This window comes from Ipomoea nil, unplaced genomic scaffold (assembly GCF_001879475.1).
Source record: "Ipomoea nil cultivar Tokyo-kokei standard unplaced genomic scaffold, Asagao_1.1 scaffold3394, whole genome shotgun sequence".
NCBI lineage: Eukaryota > Viridiplantae > Streptophyta > Magnoliopsida > Solanales > Convolvulaceae > Ipomoea > Ipomoea nil.
Genome location: NW_017619822.1, coordinates 610,042 through 635,209, shown reverse-complemented (window position 1 = coordinate 635,209; position 25,168 = coordinate 610,042). Strand labels below are relative to the sequence as shown.

At 34.2% G+C, this 25,168-nt stretch overlaps 1 protein-coding gene across 1 annotated transcript; it reads right to left on the bottom strand.

The window, feature by feature from the left end:
- Window positions 1-16,609: 16,609 nt before the first annotated feature.
- On the bottom strand, window positions 16,610-22,248 carry LOC109171079 (mitochondrial-processing peptidase subunit alpha-like). Its single transcript, XM_019320212.1, has 13 exons — window positions 22,004-22,248; window positions 20,752-20,991; window positions 20,353-20,649; window positions 20,094-20,261; window positions 19,831-19,998; window positions 19,656-19,736; window positions 19,187-19,253; window positions 18,881-18,978; window positions 18,286-18,358; window positions 18,033-18,103; window positions 17,854-17,903; window positions 17,034-17,146; window positions 16,610-16,940 (listed from the first exon to the last, which is right to left on the bottom strand). Exons 1-13 carry the CDS (start codon window positions 22,040-22,042, stop codon window positions 16,888-16,890), a joined length of 1,518 nt encoding a protein of 505 aa, XP_019175757.1. The 5' UTR covers window positions 22,043-22,248; the 3' UTR covers window positions 16,610-16,887.
- Window positions 22,249-25,168: the final 2,920 nt, after the last annotated feature.

Sequence of the window (25,168 nt, the reverse complement as noted above, 5' to 3'; positions counted from 1 at the left end):
ATGTCAAATCTTCACTTTTCTTATTTATTTTCATATAGTGTACGAATTATGATATTTTATATTTACAGGTGCTATATTCTTAATTCATCTCATCAAACACAATATAAGATTTGTTGTAGTTTTACTCAAAATTTATGACAAAAAATAACTATTATTCAACTTGTGATCATTAATTGGACATTATTATATTCAAAGCCGCATCCTTTAATTATTAGATTAGAATTCTGTTTCTGTCCAATGGAAAGAGAATAAAATGGGGGAGGAAAAAGAGAGAATTGCTGAAACTATCTGTTGACTGTTGACTCCATTTTCTGCTGGGGCCCACATAGCATAAACACCATAATTTTCTCTGGTCTTTTACGGATTCTGATATCCCTCCACTTATGCTGATGTGCCACAATCATCTTCGCATTCTGTGCATGCCAATACCCCAATTCACCCTTCCCTCTATTTCCTTGTTTACCCCTCCCTACAACTCACTCTTCTTTAATTAACAAGACTTAACTTAAAACTTTTACAATTTAATTTAATATTGATGAATATAATTAATTTGCATATTTAAAAATTATATTAAATATTTTAATAATTAGAACAATTGATATGCTAAATGTCGCCAAACACCTTGTGTTCAAATGGCAGCTTTGTCCCTCTCCTTGAGAGAAGGTTGTATGATCGAATCTCGATGGTGGGGTCACTGTTGCAAAAATCGGTCTAGGCGCCCGCCTATGCGCTAGGTGCCCCTAGATTTCCCCCCTGGCGACTGGCCGACTTGGCTGCCTAGCGTCAAACTTAGCCGAGTTAACCCGATCAGCTCGGCCTGACTAATTTTTTTTTATTTTATATATATATATATATATATATATATATATATATATATATATATATATATATATATATATATATATATGTATATATATATATATATATATATATATATACATATATATATATATATATATATATATACATACCCGTAGGCTAGTTTGATACTTTGAATCTTTGGATGATTGAAGTATTTGAGTATTTCATATTTGAGTATTTCTAATTTTTAATATTGTTTAGATGTTATGACTTATGAATTATGATTACTTCATTTGTTTTGATGTGTTATTTGATTAAATGTTGAAAACAACCTCATTAAAATTGTCAAACAGTAAGTCTGCAACTATTTTTTTGGCGCCCGCCTAGCGCCGTCTAGATTTCGCCTAGGCGCTACCTAGGCCGCTTAGGCGCTAGGCGCTGCTTGAGCGCCCGACTAGCGTCTAGCGCCTACTGCAACCATGGGTCGGGTATTGACTTTTTGGATTATAGTACTTAGAAAAAATATATAACATATAGTACCTTGTAATAGAGATATGCTAGAGGTCTGGAGGTACATGTCCATAAGTAATGATAAATATGTATTTTAGATTAGAAAAAATATTTAGTTCAAAAGTAATAAAGGTTAGAATATTGAAAATTTAATGCACATTCAATGAACAATGATGTGATGAATATATAATTCAAACATGATGAATTGCACTCAATCAATAAGTTGTGCTGCATCCTGCATGCATGTATTTTTATTTTTTATTTTTTATTATTAAACAGGCTCCAAACACACCATTTTCTTTCTTTTTTCTTTTTTGGTATTCTTATGAGCTTGCCGTAAATTTATACTAAATTTTGTTTTATTTGACATTAATAAACTATGCATGCGATGCAATTTTTTATATTTATGAGCTACTTAATTTTGAATTGATTGATTAAATTGAATTATAAATTAATTAATTAAATAATTAAATAAAGTATAACATAATATTATATGCATGCGTGTTGTATTTTCCCTAGTTTTCCGCAGAAACAAACAGGGTCTAGACACATAGTCATCCTAAAAACTTGTACCACAATGTAACTTTAAGGAAAAATAAATAAATAAATAGGGACATAAAATAACAAATTTTTTTATTGAGTAAGAGTATTGAAAAGGGACAAAAGATTCATGAAAGAGTGGAAAAGAAAATTGCATTTATACTTGACAGGAAGAAATGGATGGGCATAAGAGGCACATGTTTTGCTGCAATGTAAGTGGACTGTGTGTGATCATTCTCAAATGTTTTGCTTATGAATAGGCATGCTAAAACTTTCATCATTAACCCGAAAATAAGTGTCTTTACTTGTGTGTGGAAACTAGCCTGGGAACCACTCAATTGTCTCAAACTTGTCATCTTCTGATCTATACACAACTTTTGTTTCCCAATTATCATGTAAGTAATTAGATGTGTACATAAACGGTATAATTAGATATAATATACTTGATTGTACCGAGTATTACATGTACTAAAGTCCCCCTCCCCCCTACACACACAATAAGGATTACTAGACTTTGTGTTCCGATATGTTCAGAATAAATGTATTTAGATTTTGATGATGTCTCTAGGACTTAGAAGTGTTATGTATCAAGACTATGATAGGCTCCCCTGCATTCCCTTGTAACAGTTGAAGCAGCAGACTAGCTAAGACGAAGACCAGCTTCAGTGAAGATCAACAAATGAAGTAGGAAGAATGAAGCAGCAGATCAACAGTTAAATTAGTAGCCCGATATTGAGGCAGTGAAGGGAGAAGAGCAGATGATATGAAGGAATGGGACATGGCTCAAACTGAAGAAGCAAGTAAGAAAGACAACTGACTTGGAAGAAGGCAGCTAACCTGGAAGAAAAGCATATCAACTGAAGGTAGTAAAGCTAGCAGACCTGAAGGCAAATAATCACCCAAGATCTACCAGTAAAGAAGCTACCAACAGAGAAGTAGAAGAAGATTCCAGATCAAGACAAAAAGCAACATGTTCAAATCAAGACAAAGATCAGTACATCCAAATTTGAATTAGCACAACACTCAATGAGAAGCACAAAGTTGTTACATAACAAGACAATGACGCACAATTGCAAGATCGCGAAGTTTTTGGCAACATGGACAATTGTCAAAATGGGGTGCAATGGCCATATTCCAATCAAGATTATTTTACCAACCTACCTCCACTTCTATCCTATAAATAGAGGGCTCTGAAGCTCAGAAAAAAAAAAAAAAAAAGAAAAAAAAAAAAGAGAAGCAATAAGGTTCAATAGAGAAGTTCAGTGCAAGAAAGGTGACAAATCATTCAAGTTATTATGCTCAAAAGGAAGATCATGAACATCAAGGCAATATCCAGTATCTTTGAAGCTCCAGTCCAACATCTTAAAACAAACAACCTCCATTGCAGTCTTACTGTCGTGCTAGAGATCTTGCTCGAGGGGACTTGGTGGACGATCCTTGGAGTGAAGATTAGGTGTTGAAGATTTGGTGGGCATAGTCGATTCGAAGGAACATCACCCACAATCATAGTACTTGGTGGATAATCTGTGATTGGACCACTATGTATTTTTGGGGATAAAAATTCATAATCAAACCTTCTTGGAGTTTAAGGAGAAGAATGGATGTAGGCGGAGTTGCCAAATCACTTAAAATTCTCACTTTCACTTACTTTATTTACTACATTTACTTTAGCATACCATCATTAAGGTCAAGATCACCCTCAACAACAAGACATTCATAACATCAACAATCAATCACCACAATATAGGAAATCAAAACAAACCCATCAACATAATAGCATTTTCACAACAATCCTAATCCCTAGAATTTTAACCTACCATCATTAAGATCAAGATCAAGCAATTGCAAAATAGGCGAAACAAGATATAAGCAATAAAGAGTAAGTGGTAGATTTTACCCAAATGCAAGCTAGATCTTTTCAATAACAAGGGGAAATGAAGATCCAAGCCACAATTGCTCCAAATCTCCAAATCTTCTTGCTAATCAAAAGGTTTTTGTCTAAAACTGTAACACCCGGTGTTACGGCCTTCAAACCCGGACTAATTATGGAATTAATCATGTGGATAAATAATTAAAAGGGACTTAAATTGGATAGGACCCCCTTAATTAATTAATATGGTCCATGATGGACCGTGGACCCCTGTCCATATTAAAGACTATAAGCCCGATAGGAATAAGGAAGATAGACCTTCTGCTACCCAGACTCTGATTAGGATTCATGACCTTATAAATAGGGGATTAGAAAGCAATTAGAACCCTCTCACCTCTCATGACACCGAATACACAAATCGCCCAGGAAACCTAGCCAAAGGGATTCCCCGCCACCAAGCCTAGGGAGATCAATCGGAGGGAAATCTTAGAGAAGAATCTTAATTGCCAAGGGAGGATTAATTAAGGCTAAGAGGCAACTCATGTCTTACAAAACCTATTTTCCTTGTTATATCTTGATTATTGGCTCCTTTGATAATTGAATGTGTGATTCTGTGATTGAGTCTTGATAGAGCTTGCCTAGGGTTTATGTTGTGTTTATTTGATAATCTTGATGATCTTGATGTTGTGATTGATTGTATGTGCGATCTTCCGTTTGGGCATGTCTAGAGCTTGTCATTAGGGTTTACTTGATGAAATGTTGGTGTTCTTGTGATTCTTGTTGTTCTTGCATGATTAGGAGTTGATTCTTGAATCTTGATATGTTAGGAGCATTTAATTAGGATTTAATTATGTTCGTTTCTTAGCTTAATTCTTGTGGTTCAAGTCTATATTGTTGTTGTTGTGTATCGGGATGTATTCGGACTTGGTTTTGGGTTTAACGGATGAATTCCCGGGTGGGAAAATGCCAAGATACCATCGTACCAGCGGGGGGTTGGTGGGGGGACGAACCCCCACCTGACCACTCGCCAGGTACACACCACGGTACCAGCGGGCGGGCGACGGGTGGACAACCACCCGCCGTGCACCCGCTGGTACATGGTACCGCCCACCGGCGGGTGGTTGCCCACCCGCCGTACACCCGCTGGTACGGGCGGGGTGGTGCACCCGCTGGTACGGGCGGGGTGGTGCATTGTTTTGTCTTGTTTTGTGTTTCCCCGTGCCCCATTGTGCCCCGTTTGATGTTTATGTGGCTCGTTTGATATTTCGGGTACCGTTTTAGGAGTTATGAGTCGTGATTATTGCATGTGGGTTAGGTTAGTATCCCGTTGACCTAGGATGAGATTTGTATGATCCCGTGGGTGCCTAGTGGTTGTCTCGTTATCTTGGGAAGTAGAGTTTAGGCTGTATCTTGTGGGTTACGGGTTTATGTTGATGTCAATTGTTGATGTGATCGTTGTGCCTTCCCTTTGACTATCCATTGCTATGTGTTGATGTGTATTGATTGTTGTTGTTGTTGAGCGGTGGCACTGCGTTGTTGTGCATGTTGACTGATTGATTGTACCCGATGAGAACGGGATGTGATTGGTGGAAAAGAATTGTTGGAGTTTGGCACAACGAGTGCCCAGTTATTGTGCTGAAGGCACGAACCAACCTTGATTAGTTTGCTAAAGACATAGATCAAGTTATAAGAACTGCGGTGCCATGTCAGAGCTATATGCGCTGACCCCTTGGTAGTGGTGCTAGAGGCACGGATCATGCGAATGACACTGCAGTGCTATCAGATCGGTGGCATGTTGGAGATATGTTAGAGGAGAACCATGAAATGCTCCGGAGGAATAAGGGGGTGGCGTTATAAGGGTGGTCTGGAGGTACAGGTTGGAACTGATATAAGGATGGAGAGGAGTAAAGGTTGGAACTTGGTATAAGGCTGGAATGTGATGCTATTGTTATTATTGCCTCTGCTTGTCGTTGTGAATTGTTGTTGTTATCGTTTGTTATTGCTGAGCTTTGTGGTTATCTTATCTTGTGAGTTAGGACGCATGCTAGTATCTTTATGATAGTTCGTAATGCTAAACCTGTCGTTATGTCTTGAGTCTTGATCCTGGTTTTAAAGCTAGTGTTTGTTTAGGATTATATACGTATTCCAGTTTCAAAATGGTTTCTTATATCTATCTATATTGTACTTAACGCGTGGGAGTGGGTTACCAGCATTATTCATTGACGGTTGTTACACTGCATGTTTTTCAGGTGCAAATCTGTAGCTTCTGAGCGCGCTAGATGGATACAAGGATCTAGCTTAGATATTTAGCATTTGTTGGTTGGCCTGCGTGCCTTGATTTGTACTCGATTGTAGACTTGTGGATTTATACTTTGGTTAGTAGTTTAGCCTATGCGTCTAGGTTCTCAAACCAAGACGTGGCATAGCACCCCGACACTTATGTTGTTAGTTCCGCTTTGTTTGGACGAATAATGATAGATTCACCCTTATTTCGTAGGTTTTAAATGTTTTTAAAATTAGGGGTGTTACAGTTGGTATCAGAGCCTAAGTTCGACCTTAAGGACAATGCCTTTAAGATAAGACTTTAGGATGTTAAGCTCGAACTCTAGGTACCTAAGCACTTAGGAATTAAGAATCTTAGGACACGCGGTGAGACTGTGAGTTTATTTTTCGCTTTCTGCTCAGTTTACATCTGACTTGCTCCGTGTTTAATTTAAAACTGCTCATAGTAAGGCACCCAGGTAAGTGTGCAAACCCTTGACTTACATCTACGACGAATGTTAACTCTGTAGAACCGAAAATGTCACCATCAATGAACCAGGCGAGAACCCCTGACTCCCCTGCGCACGAACAAATAACCCAGAATTTGCAACAGTTAACTCAAATTGCCCAGACCCTAAGCAGCGCCGTCCTTACCAATCAAAATCGACCACCCTCAAACGGGAGCCCCGATGTGACCCGCCAAATATCGAACCATCGTCCACCCATCTTCGCAGGGGAAGAAGATCTTGTGACGCTCGAAGAATGGATCTGAATGTTCGACAAGATCTTTGAGATAGTAGGGTGTCCAGAGGAACGCCGCGTCGAATTAGCCTCATTCTACTTTGGGTATGAAGCGGACCTATGGTGGGTCCACGAAGGTCGCACCCATAGACAAGAGGCGAACTTCAACTGGGAAACCTTAAGTTGAGAAATACGCAAGCCTCACGTCGTGACATCCTGCGTAAATGGGGATAATCTACTTGTTTCGTCTTGTCCTTCTTACGCTGCTCTCACGCCGTGAGGATGGCGTAAATGGGAAATAATTCTCCTTTTCTCTTCTTCACGTGCGTGGCCTGTGACGTGTTTGGGTTCTCGTGTGCGCTCTTTCCTTGGCCTTGACTTTTTAGCCTCGTTTGCCACTTTTCTTGCCCAAAAATACTTATAATCATGTAAAATACAATTGGGAGGGTATCTTTGTACTAAATCGTGTTTTTAGGATAAATTACCCTCAAAAGCAAGACTTTCAGGTTAAAAACATGCAAAATCACATTCAAAAGGTTCATCAAAACTAGCATATTTTGACGCTTATCACATCAGTTTTGCTTTCCATAAAATTTCAGATTAGCATAATTTGTTGAACAGATATTATAAATAGGATAAAATATACTAAAAAATATATATTAAGGCAAATGGAGAGTGCACGCATTAACGAGCATAAAAATAGTAAGACAAAGTACTATGTAGTTAGAGAAATAATTGAAGGACAAAATCTAAACAATAAACCATTCTTCATTATTATTTATTTTATTCTTTAACAGCGATGATAGTACTAATTAATTCAATAATTCATGTATACAATGCAGTATATCTTACAAAGAAAGACAGTCACCTACGCCCCAGTCCCCAGACATGGGTAATAATTGAGTGCGTGAAGCATGATTTCTTCTATTAAAAGGTTATGAGTTTGGTTATTGCCAACATTCTTTCGGTGGAGCTCATCGTCACACAAGGTCTTTTTAGTGTCGCTTACTTTTCATGTGTAGTTTGCGATTTATTACATATGAACGAAATTTATGTAATGCAAGTACATTATCAAGTAATCACTGTGAGTTTCCCTTGTTACAAAAAAAAAAAATATAATAAAATTGTAACGATTAGATTTTTGTCACTTTCATAAGGTCATGAAATTGTTATATCGTCGTTAATGCTATTCTTGTCTGGAAAAGGAGGAGTGGGTAACATAGAAGTTAGGGCTTGAATTTTTATATTTCTTTTAGTTTTTAATAGTATTAGTATTTAGTAATAAGTAGTGATGCATGTGAATTGGGTATGACCAAAATCTTTATCATATCCACGTTTAGTTTGGGTGTTAGGTTCATCTAATATTAGCCTTCCCTTTTTCTCTACAACGTTGTTTTTTCACAACCTTTGACTTACTATTTATATAATTACACAAAAACATATATCCTTTTTTTACTTCATCTCCTATGATTCCATGAATATCATTTCTTGGGCCCGTATGGGCAGACTGCTCATAGATGTGAAGTTTAGAAAGAATAAATATCATTTCTTGAGATTTGACCAAAAATTTGGGGTTGTACAACATTTTATGACAAATACAACACGTATTTTAGACTAAATTAAAGTATTTCATATTGGATCATAGGTTAATTCAACTTTAATTTTATATGTGGATGACTATGTATTCTGAACTTTTGAATTGAATAATATTAAACTTATTTAAATATAATTCAATAAAATTTTGAACAAGATTTGTTTGAATGTATGTCAATTAATGTGATTGGGTGTGAAATTTTAATGTGTATTGTTAATAGTACAATCAATTTCTATTTTTGGGATGGAGACAAAACCAAGATATGTAAGATAACAAGTTTGTTATCTATAAATTAAATAGTTGTCAGGAAATTTCATTATCATGACTCTTTTGGGGCTATGTAGATCTGGTGAGCCAAACAAATGTCTTTAAATATCATTCGATTACATTTTTTTTTTTTAACCATTCGATTATATTTCTAGTTATTAAAGTAACAAGTTAAGAGCAATCATATTTATACTTGTGGGAGAAATTTTTGCAACAAAACCTTGAGGAGTGGGTTTTTGGCTAATGGAGTGATGGGGTTTTAATGAGGTTTTATTCTTGTAAAAATACAATTTTTGTGAGATCCCCAATTGGAGAAAATTGACAAAAATTAAAGACGTGCAAAATGCGCGTCTGGTGCGCCTACAATGCCTAATTGGCGTATGCAGTGAGGGGGTGTAGTCATTTTTTTTTTGTCAGATTTTGTTTTTTTCTTTTCTTTTTTCCTCCTCTCTCCTTTCTCTTTCCTACATGGCTCTGCATAAATCAAACAAATGAGGTTGTTCTAATATTTCAAGATCCATGTACTATAAGAAATTTTATAACAAAACTCAGAGCGCACTTTAGAGTAGTATTTATGGACTTTTTCATAAATCAAAGAAATTTTGTAATAGCACTATAATAATGAGCATTTAATTTATTTCATAATCAATGCAGCTATATATCAATATTCTATTTTAAAAAATAGATGACAAGAGAAATCTGTAGTCACTATCTAATGGTGTGCACTAAGTAAACCCTACCTCTATGTAATATCTCGTAAACTACATAGGAGAGAAAAACTGGATTAGAGAGACCTTTTTGCAATAGGCTCGACCAAAAGGAGGTTGACAAGAATCAACTTGTGACCTTTTAGATACTAAAATCATCCTCCACCCACACGATCACTCCTTTCAGGGCATATTCAATCAATTAAAATTTGATCATCACTTTGCTAGCAAATATGTGCCATATAAGTAACATCAAAGGTGAATTTGCTTCATTATAAATAAGCTAGATATGATATTTAAAAAAATAGTATATATCTTCCCACTCCCACATCAACGAAATATAAGAATTTCGTTAAATAAATAAATATTTCCTACATGACCAACCTCCCTAACTACTCATCATTGTTTCCCTTTTTGTGAACAACTCTTATGAATGCCCAACCAACCTTAAAAATGCTACTCCGAATATTATCTTTAATTTTTTTTTAATCATATTTTATCTTAATCTTATGTAGTAGGTTTGTCATAAATGTCACATTATTTGCTACTTATAAACTATTTGTCTTATTACAAATTAATGAGATAAAAAGATATATATTACTCGTATTTTTGGAGCATGATTTGGCACAAAGAAAAGGGAGTAATATATATATAGAATACGTATAGATAGCATATTACAAAACCCACATTTAATCATGAAATATTATGAGTTAATTCTATTTTTGGTCCTAAATTTATAGGTTACGGTCCACTTTTAATTTTCTTTTTTTTCTTTTTTATCAAAACATCCCCTTTTGGTCCTAATATTATTGTGACATGACCAATTTTGGTCCTCTATCAACAAAATCGTTGAGATTTTGTTAAATAGAAGGACATTTTGATCATAAGGTATTTAATTTGTTTGTTAGAACATCGTAGGAGTAAAATCGAATTCAAAATTTTATTTTGAATTTTCTAAAATTGAAAATTTTGGAGAAAAAAATATTTTTGAGTTGTCACACCCCAGGTGTACTTTTGTTGGAATAACGATATTGGTTCAAAGCTCTCGGACATATAGCTTTCACTTGTTGGATATCCATCAGTACAACATGTTCTTTGTGGGCCATAATCATTATTGATGTTGGGCCGGTGCTTGGGTGTCCAAGCGATCAGAGGTGGACTTGGCTTGGGTCGGACGATTGGCTTTGTCCTCCTCCCGATAACCTTTGGTTGCAACCCGATGCCCTAGGTGAGTCAATCTCGACCTCGGCTTAGGTGTGTCTCGTTCGTTGGGGTTGGGTCGTGGGCACTGCACTCGGCTTTGGAGGAAGCAGTGTTAAATTGGATTGTGGATGGGCGGACATGTTCGGTGCACAATGACATGCCCGACTTGATTAGGTGGCACCAACTCTGGATTCTTGTACCCAATTTGTTGAGTACCATCATGACCCATTGGGTGGTGGAGAGTGGCAAAGCATGGGTGGGGGCTTTGGGTTGGCGACCCGCCTTGGTTCCACATAGGTGCCTGGGGCCAGCGGGGTTGGTGGTGGCTAGCTATGTCGAGTGGATGAGCACGTAGTGCAGTGCCGGCAAATGGCAGAGCGGGGGGCCTGAGGTCCACGAGGCTTTGGTGAATGGTGGAGCATGGGGTCTTGGGGTCCACGGGGCTTTGGCAAGCGGCGCGGCGAAACATAGGAGTCTGGGGCCGACGAATAGCGGAGCGGGGGGCCGAGGTCCACGAGGCTTTGGCGAGTGGCGGAGCGTGGGAGCTCGAGGCCCACTGCTCTTTGGCGAGCAGCGGAGCATGTTCCGGGGTCGGCTCCTCGCCCCAATTGTTGTTCAAGCGATCCCTTAGATCTCCGAGGCGGGGCGATCTTGGTGTGGCAAGAATTGCGAGAGGTGGACCTCTCCATTGTTGATCAGGATGGTCGTTGACCGGAAGTGGAAAGCACGCTCGAGTTTGGATGTCAAACTCTCAATGAAAGCACCAATAATGGTACAAATTGACCTGGAGTATGCATGGATCAATTAAGTTCGCATAAAATATAAAGATAAAATGGTAAAAGGAATAATTGTAGTAATTAGAAGAGGATTAATGCAAGAGTATGACAAAGTATGTTGTAGGAATAAGACATGATGGATTAAAACATGATTTATAATACTAAAAAAGGTCAATTTATACATGGAGATTCCAACTAATTTAGCTATTTTCGTGGTGGGGCACAAAACTAGGTCAAAACCTCGTGGGCAGCAGGGTTGGGCCAAATCCGTTTGCCCCAACCCCAGAGTCGGGCATCATGGCTAGGCTCCAGACCAGGACTTGGGCCTCGGATCTTGCACCCAAAGCTATGGTCTCCTAAACCCCGGGTCCCTATTCTTGAGTCATTTTTAATATATCAATCATAATCAATCTAATGTAGTTGACATATATATCAAAATCTATTAAGTTATCCAAACGTTTCACCTTCAATTCGTTCGGAATGAAGATTATGTTTTCGTACTATATTACAATAACTAGTATTTGTCCCGTGCGATGCACGAAAAATATGTTATAAAAATATACCCGGCCTATATGAGGTTTATTCATATATAAATTTTTTGTTATTTAATAATTATTATGTGTGAATTCCTATGATAAAATTATGAACATAAATATATTTACAATTAAAATAATATTTAAGGTAGATGATTACTACAAATCTTAAACTATATTAAAAATTTAGTACATAGTATTTAATATTACAAATTTTTAAGAACTTAGTAAACTACAATAGTAATTGAATTAAAATTTTAGAGTCACCACGGATCAAAATTTTTAGACCTTTGAGATTTCTAACTCTAGATGTAGCAACATACAATTTACCTTTAAAGACCAAAATCACAATCTTAGTTCGATCATTGATTTTTTCTTCCAAATACTATCGAATTAAGTGTGTAATCAATAAAAGATGAGAACTAATAATTCGAGAATATAATCTTAATGTTACTAAACCTACTTCACGTCAATTAAGTTGGAGAGTGTTGTTGGATAGTATCCGATGAATCCACGAATAACGCATATTTGTCTCCGTAATCCTCAATATGCACATCAACAATCTTAAATATTAACCTGCCTAGCTATGCCATATATTAATTTCAAACTTATGAACTTTGGGGTTGCATGCAATAAAAAGTATATTTTAAATATACTAAGGGTACATTATATATGTATGTAAGGTACTTTCAATATAAAAATAATGTATTTTTAATATATTAAAAATGTATTTGATATTCATGATCCATACAATTATATGGACCATCGTTCACACAATAATTTGCCAGTAGAAATTGAAATATAAATAAATAAATAAATAAATAAATAAATAAATAAATATATATATATATATATATATATATATATATATATATATATATATATATATATATATATATATATATATATATATATATATATATTAATTAGAAACTATCAGTGGAAATTATTATCATTATTATTATTGCAATTATTATTATTATTGTTATTGTTATTATAATTAACAATATTATTATGGTTTTGTGAAAATTAAATGTTGATTATAACCATTTAATTTTCACAATAACAATATTATTATGGTCTTATGAAAATTAAATGTTGATTATCAACATTTAATTTTCACAAGACCATATGACTTTATCATATATAGGATGTTGTGTAATAAAATAAATTACAAGGAAATATTTGTGGGTTTGGTGATCTCACGCTCTAAAGCCTTACCAAAAAGTTCTTTTAAAAAATTCTGCTATATAAAATATATATTTTTTCTCACCAAATTATATTAAAGAAGCTTGCTACGACACTGCGGCATCGACATCTCCGAAACAACATTTATTTAAATTTCTGTATATTAATGCAAACGACAACGTATGTAGCAGCATGCAGCAACAATAATAATCATCGGAGAGATGCATGCATGCGTAATTAATTAAAGGTACTTGAATTTGCTTCAAGATTAATCACCAATTTGTTGAAAATGAGTCGTTGGATTATGTAACTGCTTAAGAACAGTCGAACAGAAGTCGGAGTCAAACACAACACAGCATTCAGTGTATAATCATTGACAGCATCGAAATTCAACGCAATTGTAACGCTCTTAGTCCTTACTACAAGGGTAGGGTTGTCTCATAAAGTATTGTAATAGAAATTTAACGGTTTTATAAGTCTAGATCTGCATTTGTTGGTTAGTGATACTTATTCTCATTTCGTGCATGACCAATTATTCGCTATTTATATGCGTAAATTATTCTGTGAACCCAACTCCACTTTGCAATATAGATCTAGGTCCAAATTTTCACAATTCATATACTAAATGTTCACAATTTACCTTTTAAAAATTCATAATTTGTATACTATGAACACACAATGTTAACATATATGTAATTGATTGATTACCTTATTTTATTAACAGATTAGGATATGATAACCCTGTATTGTGTTCTCAAATTCCTTTCTAAAGTTGTTATGTGTTTTGACTTAAAAACGAAATTTATATTTTAAAAGTTCACAATTTCAATACTAAAAATATAAAATTTATACGTGGTTTAGGTGGACCTTAGTCCATGGTATAACAACTCATTTATATGTTGCTACATATATCAAGTGATAGGTTTTGGTTTATTTTTTTAAAGATATTTAGTAACCATATTAAGTGTTGATTAATTTAAAATTGAGCTATTGATCCTTCGCCAATGATCTTGTGATCAAGTGGCATGAAGTAACTCTTCCAAATGGAAAATCATGGGTTTGGACCTTAATGTGAGCGATATTGACTATTTGTGCTTTAAGAGGTTGAGAAAGTATATATGAACAAATACAACATTATAATAGAGTCAGTAGTACTCAAAAAGTCATTTTGTATGTAATAAGTTACAGCTAACAGCTAATTTACCAAACATTTTTCTACAGTCAGCTAATGTTATCAATTAGTCAAACTCACTAACTCAACCAGCTAACAACTATTTACCAAACACCCCATCAATCTTTATGAAATTGGGCTTATATTTGATGCAGACTATTGCAAGTTTGGCAGACAAAATACTACAGATTGGATACCCTACACCACTATGTGCGTAGCACTGTGCGTCGCGCGCCTCCCAAAACAACGACGTTGTTTTGAGAGGCGCAGTAGGAAGTTGCTGTGATTATGTATATTTGTTCATACAATTATGTATATTTTTTATTATGTACATTTTTTATACAATTATGTACATTTTTTTATACAATTATGTACATCCGAATCAGGAAATTTTTGTGTATTATGTTAAGAGTTGGTGTGTATTATGTTAAAAGTTTATGTTTATTATGTATAGAGAAAATGGTTAAATAGGCCCCTAAACATTTCGCTAAAAGTCAATTAGCCCCACGAACTTTTAAAAAGTTCAATTGAACACATGAACACACGATTTTTGGTACGTTGACCCCATTAGCCAGTAACTTCTCAGGTAAAAGCCGGTAATTGCCCACGTGGCGCACCACATAAGCGTTGGAGTGCGTACTTGGATTCCACATAAGCATAAAACTAAAGAAAAATTAAATTAAAGAAACAAAAGAAAAGTTTTAAAATCACGATTCAACTCTAAATTCTAATTCTTTAATTATTTTTTTGTATTTATGCTTATGTGGCAACCAAGTACACACTCCAACGCTTATGTGACGTGCCACAGGGGCAATTACCGACTTTTACCGGAGAAGTTACCAGCTAATGGTGTCAACTGACCAAAAATCGTATGTTCATGTGTTCAATTGAACTTTTTAAAAGTTCGTGGGGCTAATTGACTTTTAGCGAAATGTTTAGTGGCCTATTTGACCCTTTTCTCATATGTATATTATGTTAGATTATGAGTATTACCTTTTAAAAAACAATATGTATATTTTGTTATACAATTATGTACATTCATGTATACAATTATGTACATTCATGTATAACATTATGTACATTTTTTAACATGAGATTTTTTTTTGAAGGAAAATTAACTACCAAACACTGGGTAGCGAAATTTTTTTTTTTTTTTTTTTTTTAAATCTGAAACGACGTCGTTTTGCATCTGAACGCACAATGCATAGCGCGCCGTGGTGTAGGATATAAATTGCCCAAATTTAGAGTCAATGTTTTAAAATGGTTTTGAGTCTCTGTTTCACAGAAATGTCCTTCACACTTTCTTTGAAATGATAGAAGAATATGTAGGTTGGGTCTGAGCATGTGTGCGATCGCATAGGACTTCAAAGACATCCAATTTTTAGAGACTCCATTTTACGTGTGTATAAAACTTGATAAAAATATGCAAATTAAAAGGCAAGACAACATTATTGTCAATAATCTAATCCGCAAATTGATTAACTCAACTCCACTATGAACCTAACTAACAATGCAAGTCTAGTATCTCTAAAGTTTGTGCATTTCTAGTATGAAAAAACTTTTCAAGGCTTCATTTTATTTTTGAAACACTCAAAGCCTTTCTATAGATTTATCATTCTTCCCAAAAAGGTTGAATCCCCAACCCCAAGGAATCCCCACACCCTGACCCGACAAAACATCTGGGATGATGTAAATCATGGTAACTCAACTGAACCACAAAGAGCCCCCCTCACTCGATCTTTGGTCATTCTTTCCAAACTTCACCCCTATGACCAGTTGAGCTGGCTATGCAGATTTTCAATAGATTTACCATGAATTGATAAGAAATAAACTCAAAACAATTCAAAAATTAGGTATTACAAAGTTAGGATACTATATAGTCTATATATCCAATCAAAGAGGGAATGTTCGTTGAATTCAATTTTGAACTCTTGGCAATGTTCAAGGTATAATATATCTAGCAATATCTTCTCCGTTTATGGAGATGTTTTAAAACGACTCTGATCCTTCAGTGCTATTAAAACTTTACTAATTGTTAATTATTATATATTCATCTATTAATTAATCATAACAAATTTCATACTAATCATATGCACAAAAAAAAAACAAAAACAAAAAAACATAAAAACAAAAAACAAAAAAAAAACAAAAAAACAAAAACAAAAACAAAAAAAACAAAAAATATGCACAAAAAAAAACAAAAAAAAAATACTCCCGCTGTCCCAATTTATGTGATTCGATTAACGAGACTTAACTGAAGTTATTTTAAATTCAATTTTTCATAATATTAAGTTTAGTATTGGTATATAAAATTTATATGTTTAGAAACTACACTAAAAGTACTATTAAACACAAAAAAAATCAAAATTAAAAATTACTAAGAAAATCAGCAAAGAAGAAAGAGTTGGTTTGACACTTTGACTAATTAATAGTAAACAAAGACACATAAAATGAGACAAATGGAGTATTATTAAGGCCTACACAGAGAGCAAAATGTCAGAAATCCAGATTCCAGCATTTTGCCAGGAAACAAATAGGAAAAGACTTGATAAAATTACAAGCACATACAATAAAGAAATTTTGCACCAACCAAACTTCAGCTTCTTATCAAAAGCTTGGAAGACTAATATTTATCATCTGATCTAGTCTAAAAGATTACTTTTCCACAAAACATTGTTTCATGAGATGGCCCAAAAAAATTATTGAATGTCTGGGAGAAAAAACTTAACTGGAATGGAACTTCTTGCTGACCGCATCGTAACTTGGAAGATTCAGAACTGGCAGGAATGACCAAAAATGAGAAAGTTTGCTGGAAAAATTGAATACAACATTCAAACGTAGAAACTGATGCCTGCCAAAAGAAAATTTACCATCCCCATATGAAGCCATGGTGAGGGGAGAAGATAAGAGCTTTTGTGCAAGGGATGAAATATCCTTTACTGTAACTTCATCAATGCCTTTCAGGAAATGCTCCACGGGTTTCCTGAGGATCCAGAATTTAACGAAATTAATCTCAAGAATTGAGGCATTGTGTTTCCTTTGAGATACTGACAACTTGTTTGCAAATAGAGTTAATACCAGCTGGGGTCCTCCGAGTACAATGACACTGCCACGTGTAGTTCTAAACTTTTAATTTAACCACACGTGGTCCTTCAACTCTCAAATTTAACCAGTCGTGGTCCTTCCCTTAGTTTATGTAAGGGCAAAGTTAGGACCATGGTTGATTAAAAAATTGAAATTTGAAGGATCATGAGTAGTTAACTTGAAAGTTGAAAGACCAAAGGTGGTTAAATTTGAAAGTTGAAGGACCACGAGTGGTTAAATTGAAAGTTTGGGACTAAACGTGGCAGTGCCACTATACTCGGAGGACCCCGGTTGGTATTAACTCTTTGCAAATATTAGAAGCAATTCTATCCAAAATTTTGCATCAGTTGAGAATCCCATTTTAGATATTGCCTATTTAGTTAATCAAGTGCAATAGTAATGTGACTATTCTTAGTGGTATTAACCGAAACACACTATATTGGGGGCGGGCATAACCAGACTAATTAAAGAAAAGTCATAGAGAAAAATCTTCATTTAGCAAAAAAAAAGGTAAAAAATAAAATAGCACAATAAACATGCCATTGTGGAGTTATATCACTGTATGTTAATAACAAACAATAACAAACACCATAAGCAAGGGCTTACCTCTCGCCATATGTCAAAATTTGTCTACCTATGTCTTCTGATGCAACCATCTACATCAAAAGTAATAAAAGAAAAGAACACATTTCTTAAGAGCAAAGGAGCCTATCAGCCTATGAGATCAGAAAATTGAAACCAAAATCATAAAATCATGGGAAAAAAAAAACATAAAATTATCATACCCTGGACTCCAAGTTCATCAAAATGGCAGACTTCGTTGATACTTTTGCACGGTCAAGCTGCACTTTGTCAACTACACGGTGGAAGAGAGAGAGATATGAAACAACTAACTCATTTTCCATTCTTCAATTTAGAAAATAATTTATTTTGAACCAAAAAAAAAAATAAAAATTCTATTTTACATTTTTCTTGGCAGTTACAAAATTGGCCTTGAACCTCCTATAGAGTCAAGGGAACATTACCCAGAAATTATACCTTCTCTAGGATTTGCAATGGTAGTGAGCTCTTCAACAGCTATATCAATAGCCCTTGATGAAAAATCAGAGGTCTGAAGCATGAAAATAAGGCCTCGTTAATTAATGTAGCATGTAGAAGGAAAAAACGAAAACTACAATTATATTTCTATCTAATTCCACAAAAGAGATGAAAAGTGATGACCACAGATTGTGAAAGAGCCTCAAATGTCATTACGGCAAAGGTTCAATAAAACTCAACCGTAAAAATTATTCGAATCACAAGTGTATGCATGGACAACCTTCTGAAAAGTAATATACATTTTAGGGCCTGACCACTTAACACTTTATAACAAATCATAATTTAACAGTTGGTTTTACACATTAAACATTACATTTGCACTAATTTTGTTGTTAAGAGTCCCACATCTATAAAATAAAGAGAGAACATATGGGTTTATAAGGTCATGGGTTAGACTAACTAATTGGTTGGATTCAATCTTTTAGTGTGGTTTGGCCCATGTCCATTATAGCCCAGTTGAGTGACCATGGCCCAATCTTAAATTATTATAACAGGTATCAACAAGAATATTAAAGTAATTAGATAGGTTCCTTACAGTGGTTGCTTGAATTCCAAATAATCCAGTATTGTTGTAAATACAGTTAAATGCAGAAAATGCTTGAATCTGTGGATACTGATTCAAGACTCGAAGATCTGTTCATTGAAGAAGAATATTACAAAAGGTGCCAATTTTAGGAAATATAAAATATTAACAGACCAAAAGAGCACAAAAACATTTAGATAACAGAACCTAAAAGGAAAGAAAGAGTGCAAACTGCAAATAAAATGCCCTGTATAATTCATTAGTGTGATAAGCTAAATGATTTGTCAAGAGTCAAGGGCAATTATTCAATGAACTTACATAGTCTTGAATACATTCCTTTTCCAGGACCACCAGCAGAGAAAGAGCCACCCCCTCCCATAAGTGTCTGTTTAGTAAAGGATTAAAAAAAAAAATCATCAAGCAAACTAGAACACAGATATGAAAACCAAGGGGCCGTTTACTAACTGGAAATTTCTGGAAATTTCCGGAAACTGAAAAATAGAAAACAGAAAACATGTTTACTAACACAGTTTTCCATTTTGAAAACTGAAAATAATTTCTGGAAATTTCTGAAAAACTGGAACACAGAGAATTGGAAAATAGAGAATGAAAACTGAAAAATTAGAAAACAGAGAACAGTTTTCTGTTAGTAAACAGACCCCAAGTGACTGCTAAGTACATGGCATTTCAATGAAAAAAAGAAAAAAAGAAAAAAAAAAAAAAACTAGAAATCCAGAATTGGGGAACTCAACTGCTATAAATTCGTTACTGCAAAATTGTTGAATACCTGAAGTACTGTCAAAGTCATTGCATCCTTTTCCTTATGCCAGCCACCAGGAACTTCAAAAGCAAGGGCAAAATGTGTAACCTGGTCAAAAGAGATATTAAAGATGCTAGTTACACATATACAGAATTGTCATTACATAAGAAGCAAGGCATCAAAGAGAAATTTTGACACGCACCCCATGATCAGCATGACAACGGTAATCGCCTCCTACATATACGGGCTTGGGATTACTAGTACAAGGAACAATAGGCAAGTCAGATAAAAGTGGTTCTGCAACTTTCAACAGCTCATCATGTTCAACACCTGATGCAGCTAGTACCATCCGAGAAGCAGTGTAATTCTCCTATTAAGGAGAACAGGACAGTGACACACAGTACAACAAATGAGGAAACTTAAGTATAAGGAAATGGGAAAGTGTAAACCATTATTAACACTCACAGCAACAAATTCCTCTAAAATCGTACTGTCCAATCTGTTGATTGAAGATTCATTGGCCATGAGAGGATTAGATAAGGGGCCTGTATAACCTGCAGTGTGAATGGCCTCCAAAAGTAAGGCCTGTGGGTTTCTTGAGTAGTCATCAATTTCACCTTTCATCTTGTGAAGCTGAAAGTAATAAAGAATAAAGAATTATTACTAAAAGATCCCACACATCATCTTTTCAGTAGGCACGAGAAATAAGATATATAAAAGATACCTCATCTTTAATTTCCCAATCCAAAAACGCAGGATTCCTAACAGCGTCTACAAGCAGCTCTACCATTTGAGGAACATATGTCTTCAGAGCATCATAAGTGTAACACATTTGCTCTCTTGAGGCGGCAGCTGTCACATTACCACCAATGGCTTCAACTTCTCGCACAAGACGCAAGTGGCTTCGGTTCAATGTGCTTTTAAATGCCATTTTTTCCAAGAGATATGTGGCCCCAAGCGACACTTGTGTTTCATATATTGAGCCACTATCAACATATAACCCAATTGAGGCGGCAGGGCTCTAATCCCAAACAATGAAGCAAATTATTAAAATTAAAAGTTAAAAGAATAGCAATCTTTGACCACAACTGCAAAAGAAAAAGAGAAGTACAATAGAGCATACCGCTGATGTTTCTGAAGCTATTCTGAGACCATTCGGTAAAGTTGTTACCTTGGTCTTCCCAGATTCAACATGATCAGGTAGCCAAGGTGGTAGAGTAACATCCTTTAGTGGGAAGTCTAGAGGAGTGAGAGAATTAGACTTATCACCATTTAACCAACTAAGGAGTCCCCCAGGGGATGACTTGGTTGCAGCAACAGATGAACTTGCAAATCTTGTCAATGCCCTACTGCCATCTCGACCCTATCATACACCCCAAAAAACTCTTGTTCATAGACTGTATTATATATATAGGGTTGCGTTTAAATGAGGACAACAATATATAGAGGATTGTGAGGACAGATTATTAGCACACAACACAATTTAATATACAATGGCACACTATCATACATGTAAACATCAGGTTTCGAACCCAGGCTCTATTAATTAACAAACCTATGCACACAACATACCAATTATGGCACATGGCTACATCCGGTCATGCACACGACATACAGACTAATGGCACACGACTACATCAGTCCTCACAGTCCTCTATAATATAGTTGTCCTCATTTGAATACACTTCTATATATATATATATATATATATATATATATATATATATATATATATATATATATATATATATATATATATGAAATTAGAATTGCCTTTGGATCCAGTACCATCAAATAACCAAATTGGAATAGTTAAAAATAGCTGAAACAGCAAGCATTGGCTCTGAACTCTTGAGCTAAATGCATATACAATGGTTTTGCCAATTACAAACATTCTCTTAAATTGCATCTACAACTTAGACTCATCCACCAAAATCTACTCTTCATAAGCTTAGCCACTTCAGATAGTATGATCAGAATTATCAATTAAATTAAATCAAAGATCAAATTTAGAATTTGATCTTTCTGTGATGGTCTCTTTCCAATTCCAATCCAAGAGTAGATAAATCTCACGTGCCCCAGTTTTGGCAGAAGTTTAAACTTTTTATATCTTTCAAAAAAAAGACCCCATAAAGAGAAATTTTCCTGATTAAGAAGATGAAATACCGTAAGCACTGGGCTATTGACAGATATAGAGACAAGAGATACACTGCAATAGATATACACATGCAGCCAGAAGCGCGATCATTTGAGTGCTGAAGGACGGAATTAATTTAAATATGATTACAAAATCCAAATTACAGGCAATAAGAGAGGGAGGGCGTCAGGGAGATGTGTATGGAGAAGATTGGAGCAACGGTTAGGAAGAGGCGGACCTTGAGAGCTCTGACGCGAGAGGCGGCGGCTCTGTACATGGCGATTTTGAAGCTCTATTGATCGCTGGGCCGCTTGGAGAGCTGTTGAAGCTATGGACTATGGAGAGTGAATGCAGTGAAGGTATGATCATGGGATTTAGCTGCCGAGTTGGAGAAGAAGACCCAAAAAAAAAAAAAAAAAAAAAAAAAAAAAAAAAGGACCGAAAGATGGCGGCTTTTGCGATTCGAGACCGGCGAACCAGGATCCTGGCGCGTGTGAGTGTTTTCTAGCACAGATATTCTGCACTTGTGGAAACTTGGACCTTTTAACCTTGGCAAATTATTGTGTGAACCATGGTCTATATAGTGCTATATTGACCGGCAAATTATTGTGTCTACATAGTGCTATATTGATCGGCAAATTATTGTGTAGATCATAATCCACAGAATGTTATGTGCACAATAACAAAAAGTACATTTTTATTATACTAAACGTACATTATTTTTTTACTGAATGTACATTATACAATATAATGTACACTCAGAACAAAAATAATGTACATCCCCTGAATACAATATACATTATTTTTGTATTGAATGTACATTATTTTACAGTAGACAAAATATGGTCCACACACCATGGTCCATACAATAATGATTGATGTTGACCATAACAAAAAGTACATTTTTAATATATTAATGTATATTATATAAAATAATGTACTTTTAGTACTCAAATAATGTATTTTCCTTGAATATAATGTACATTATTAATATATTAAATGTACATTATTTTTGTACTAAATGTACATATTTTATACTGTAACATACAAAATATGGTCCACACAATAATGATTGTTGAACCTTTGGCATTGGAGCAGTTCTTTTAGGCCAAATTAGGCCTTTGAAGCCTGAAGCCATAATATCAGCCCAAATAAATATTGTGGACGGTTGTCCATAATGCATTATGATCCAAGCATCAAGATGATATTTTTTTCTTTTAATGAAAAGAAACGGCACATATTCCGCGTCGTCCGCAAAAAGTAACTTTGATTGTATAACATATTCAATTTCATTTTGTATACACTACAGTTTCATTTCGATATAATTACAGTTTCATTCGATATTATACGTTCAAATATGTGAAATTATTATTCAGTTTTATTTTATATACACTATAGTTTCATTACAACGCAACTACATTATCATTTCGATATAACTACAGTTTCATTGCACAATATACACTCAAATATGTGAAATGTTATTCAGTTTCATTTTATATACACTGTAGTTTCATTTCAACACAACTACAGTATCATTTTTATATAACTAAAATTTTGTTGGACAATATACACTAAAATATGTGAAATTGTTATATAGTTTCATTTTGTATACATTGCAGTTTCATTTAAACACAACTACAGTTTCATTTCAATCCAATTGCAATTTCATTTGATAATATAAAAATAATACGTGAGACAGTTTCAGTTTAGATACACTGTAGTTTCATTTGATAATTGACACACAAAAAATACATGTTCCGTTTAGCTGTAACGACTGTCGTTTCTTTAAGTAAAGAAACGACGTCGTTTTTGGACCGCGGTCCACAATACAATTGTTGAATAAAACTTTATGGCCATGTTTACTAATTGAAATTATTTTTCTTCTTTTTTGAAAAATTGGATAATTAGAGAATAGAAAATAGAAAATATGTTTATTAGCACAATTTTTCATTTAAAAAACTGAAAATTTTCTAGAAAACTAGAGAACTTTAAAAAACTATTTATAAATGAAAAACAAATCATTTATCATTTATTTGATTATAGGAAAAAGTGTCAAATTGACCTCCTAAGTCGAGTGGATAGTGCAATTGGGTCCCCTAAGTGAAAAAAAACTTCAGGTCCCTTAAATCTGTAAAATTGTTCAATTAAGTCCAGGTTGACTTGTTTATCAGGTTAAATGCATACGGTGTTGACACATGTCCTTATTTTATTTTTTTTTTATTGAAAGTATTATTTATAACCACATTCTTACCATTATCTACGTACTTACATATTTATTCATTACTATAATTACATTCATTATTATATTCTTTCCCTTATCACCATATTCTATCTTCTCTACCCGCATTTACTTATATAAATATAACTTATTTGCTTACACTTAAAGTTAGACATTATTTACATTATCGAAATTAAAATTAGAAAACTACACGAAGTTTTAGATTTTGATTGAATTCCATAGATTATTGGTTCGGATATTTCTAGTTATGTTGTATCGTAATACAAGTTTGGTCCGGATAATGGATATTGAAATTTCATATATATTAGACATGAAAGTAAAAATTATATGTATACAAGTCATTCAAATGAATTTATTCAAAAATAGTTTAAATATTAGTTCAAAAATATTAATATTATCTAAACTAAATTTATGTAAATTTAATAAGTTATTGGTTTGGATATGTTTTTAGTTATGTTACATACGGATATGAATTTGCTTCGGATATCAAATGTTAAAATCTTACGTATATTAGAAGTAAAAGTAAAAATTATATTTTACTCAATTTAAACCAAACATATCCAAATATATCTATCTATCTATCTACTATCTACTATACTAATAAGAGCCCAAGAGAGTTAGACCTATAACGGGTAGAAAAAATGGCGGTCAAATTTTTTAATCAAATGAATGGCTCAGATTGATTAGATTTTAATTTTTTCTTAAGATTTCCTAATTTATCCTTAATGAATATGATTATCCGTTAACTTTTCCGTTAAATATTATCTTTTCCGTTAATTTCTGTTAGTTCACCGTTCACTTACTTATTGATTTCAATAAAAGGTCTTAGGTTCGAACCCCATTCCAATTAAAGTTGGCATAATTAGTACTCTATATTACTCTTATTAAATTATTATAAATAATAATAGTTTAGTAGCTACAACAAAAAATAATACATATGCATTTCTTTAGAATTATGTGTCTACAATGTCTTTATTCAAAAAAAAAAATTATTCATTATCAATTAATTAAATAAGAGAAATAATTTCATTAGTTATATTGTATTTATTTTTCTCCAATATAAAAATTCTTTACATTCAAATTCATCAATTGATTATATTCGCTACATTGTCCCTACAATGTCTTTATTAAAAAAAATTATTCATTATCAATAAATTAATTAGG

Bases quoted from the DNA above. Each gene is read 5' to 3' on its own strand.
- LOC109171079 (XM_019320212.1), bottom strand. From the start codon at position 22,042: ATGTACAGAGCCGCCGCCTCTCGCGTCAGAGCTCTCAAG. The intron at 18,104-18,285 runs GTATAATTTCTG...TCCACCGTGTAG, and splicing joins CATTGCAAATCCTAGAGAAG to TTGACAAAGTGCAGCTTGAC. The intron at 17,147-17,853 runs GTAAGCCCTTGC...CTGGATCCTCAG, and splicing joins ATTTTGACATATGGCGAGAG to GAAACCCGTGGAGCATTTCC.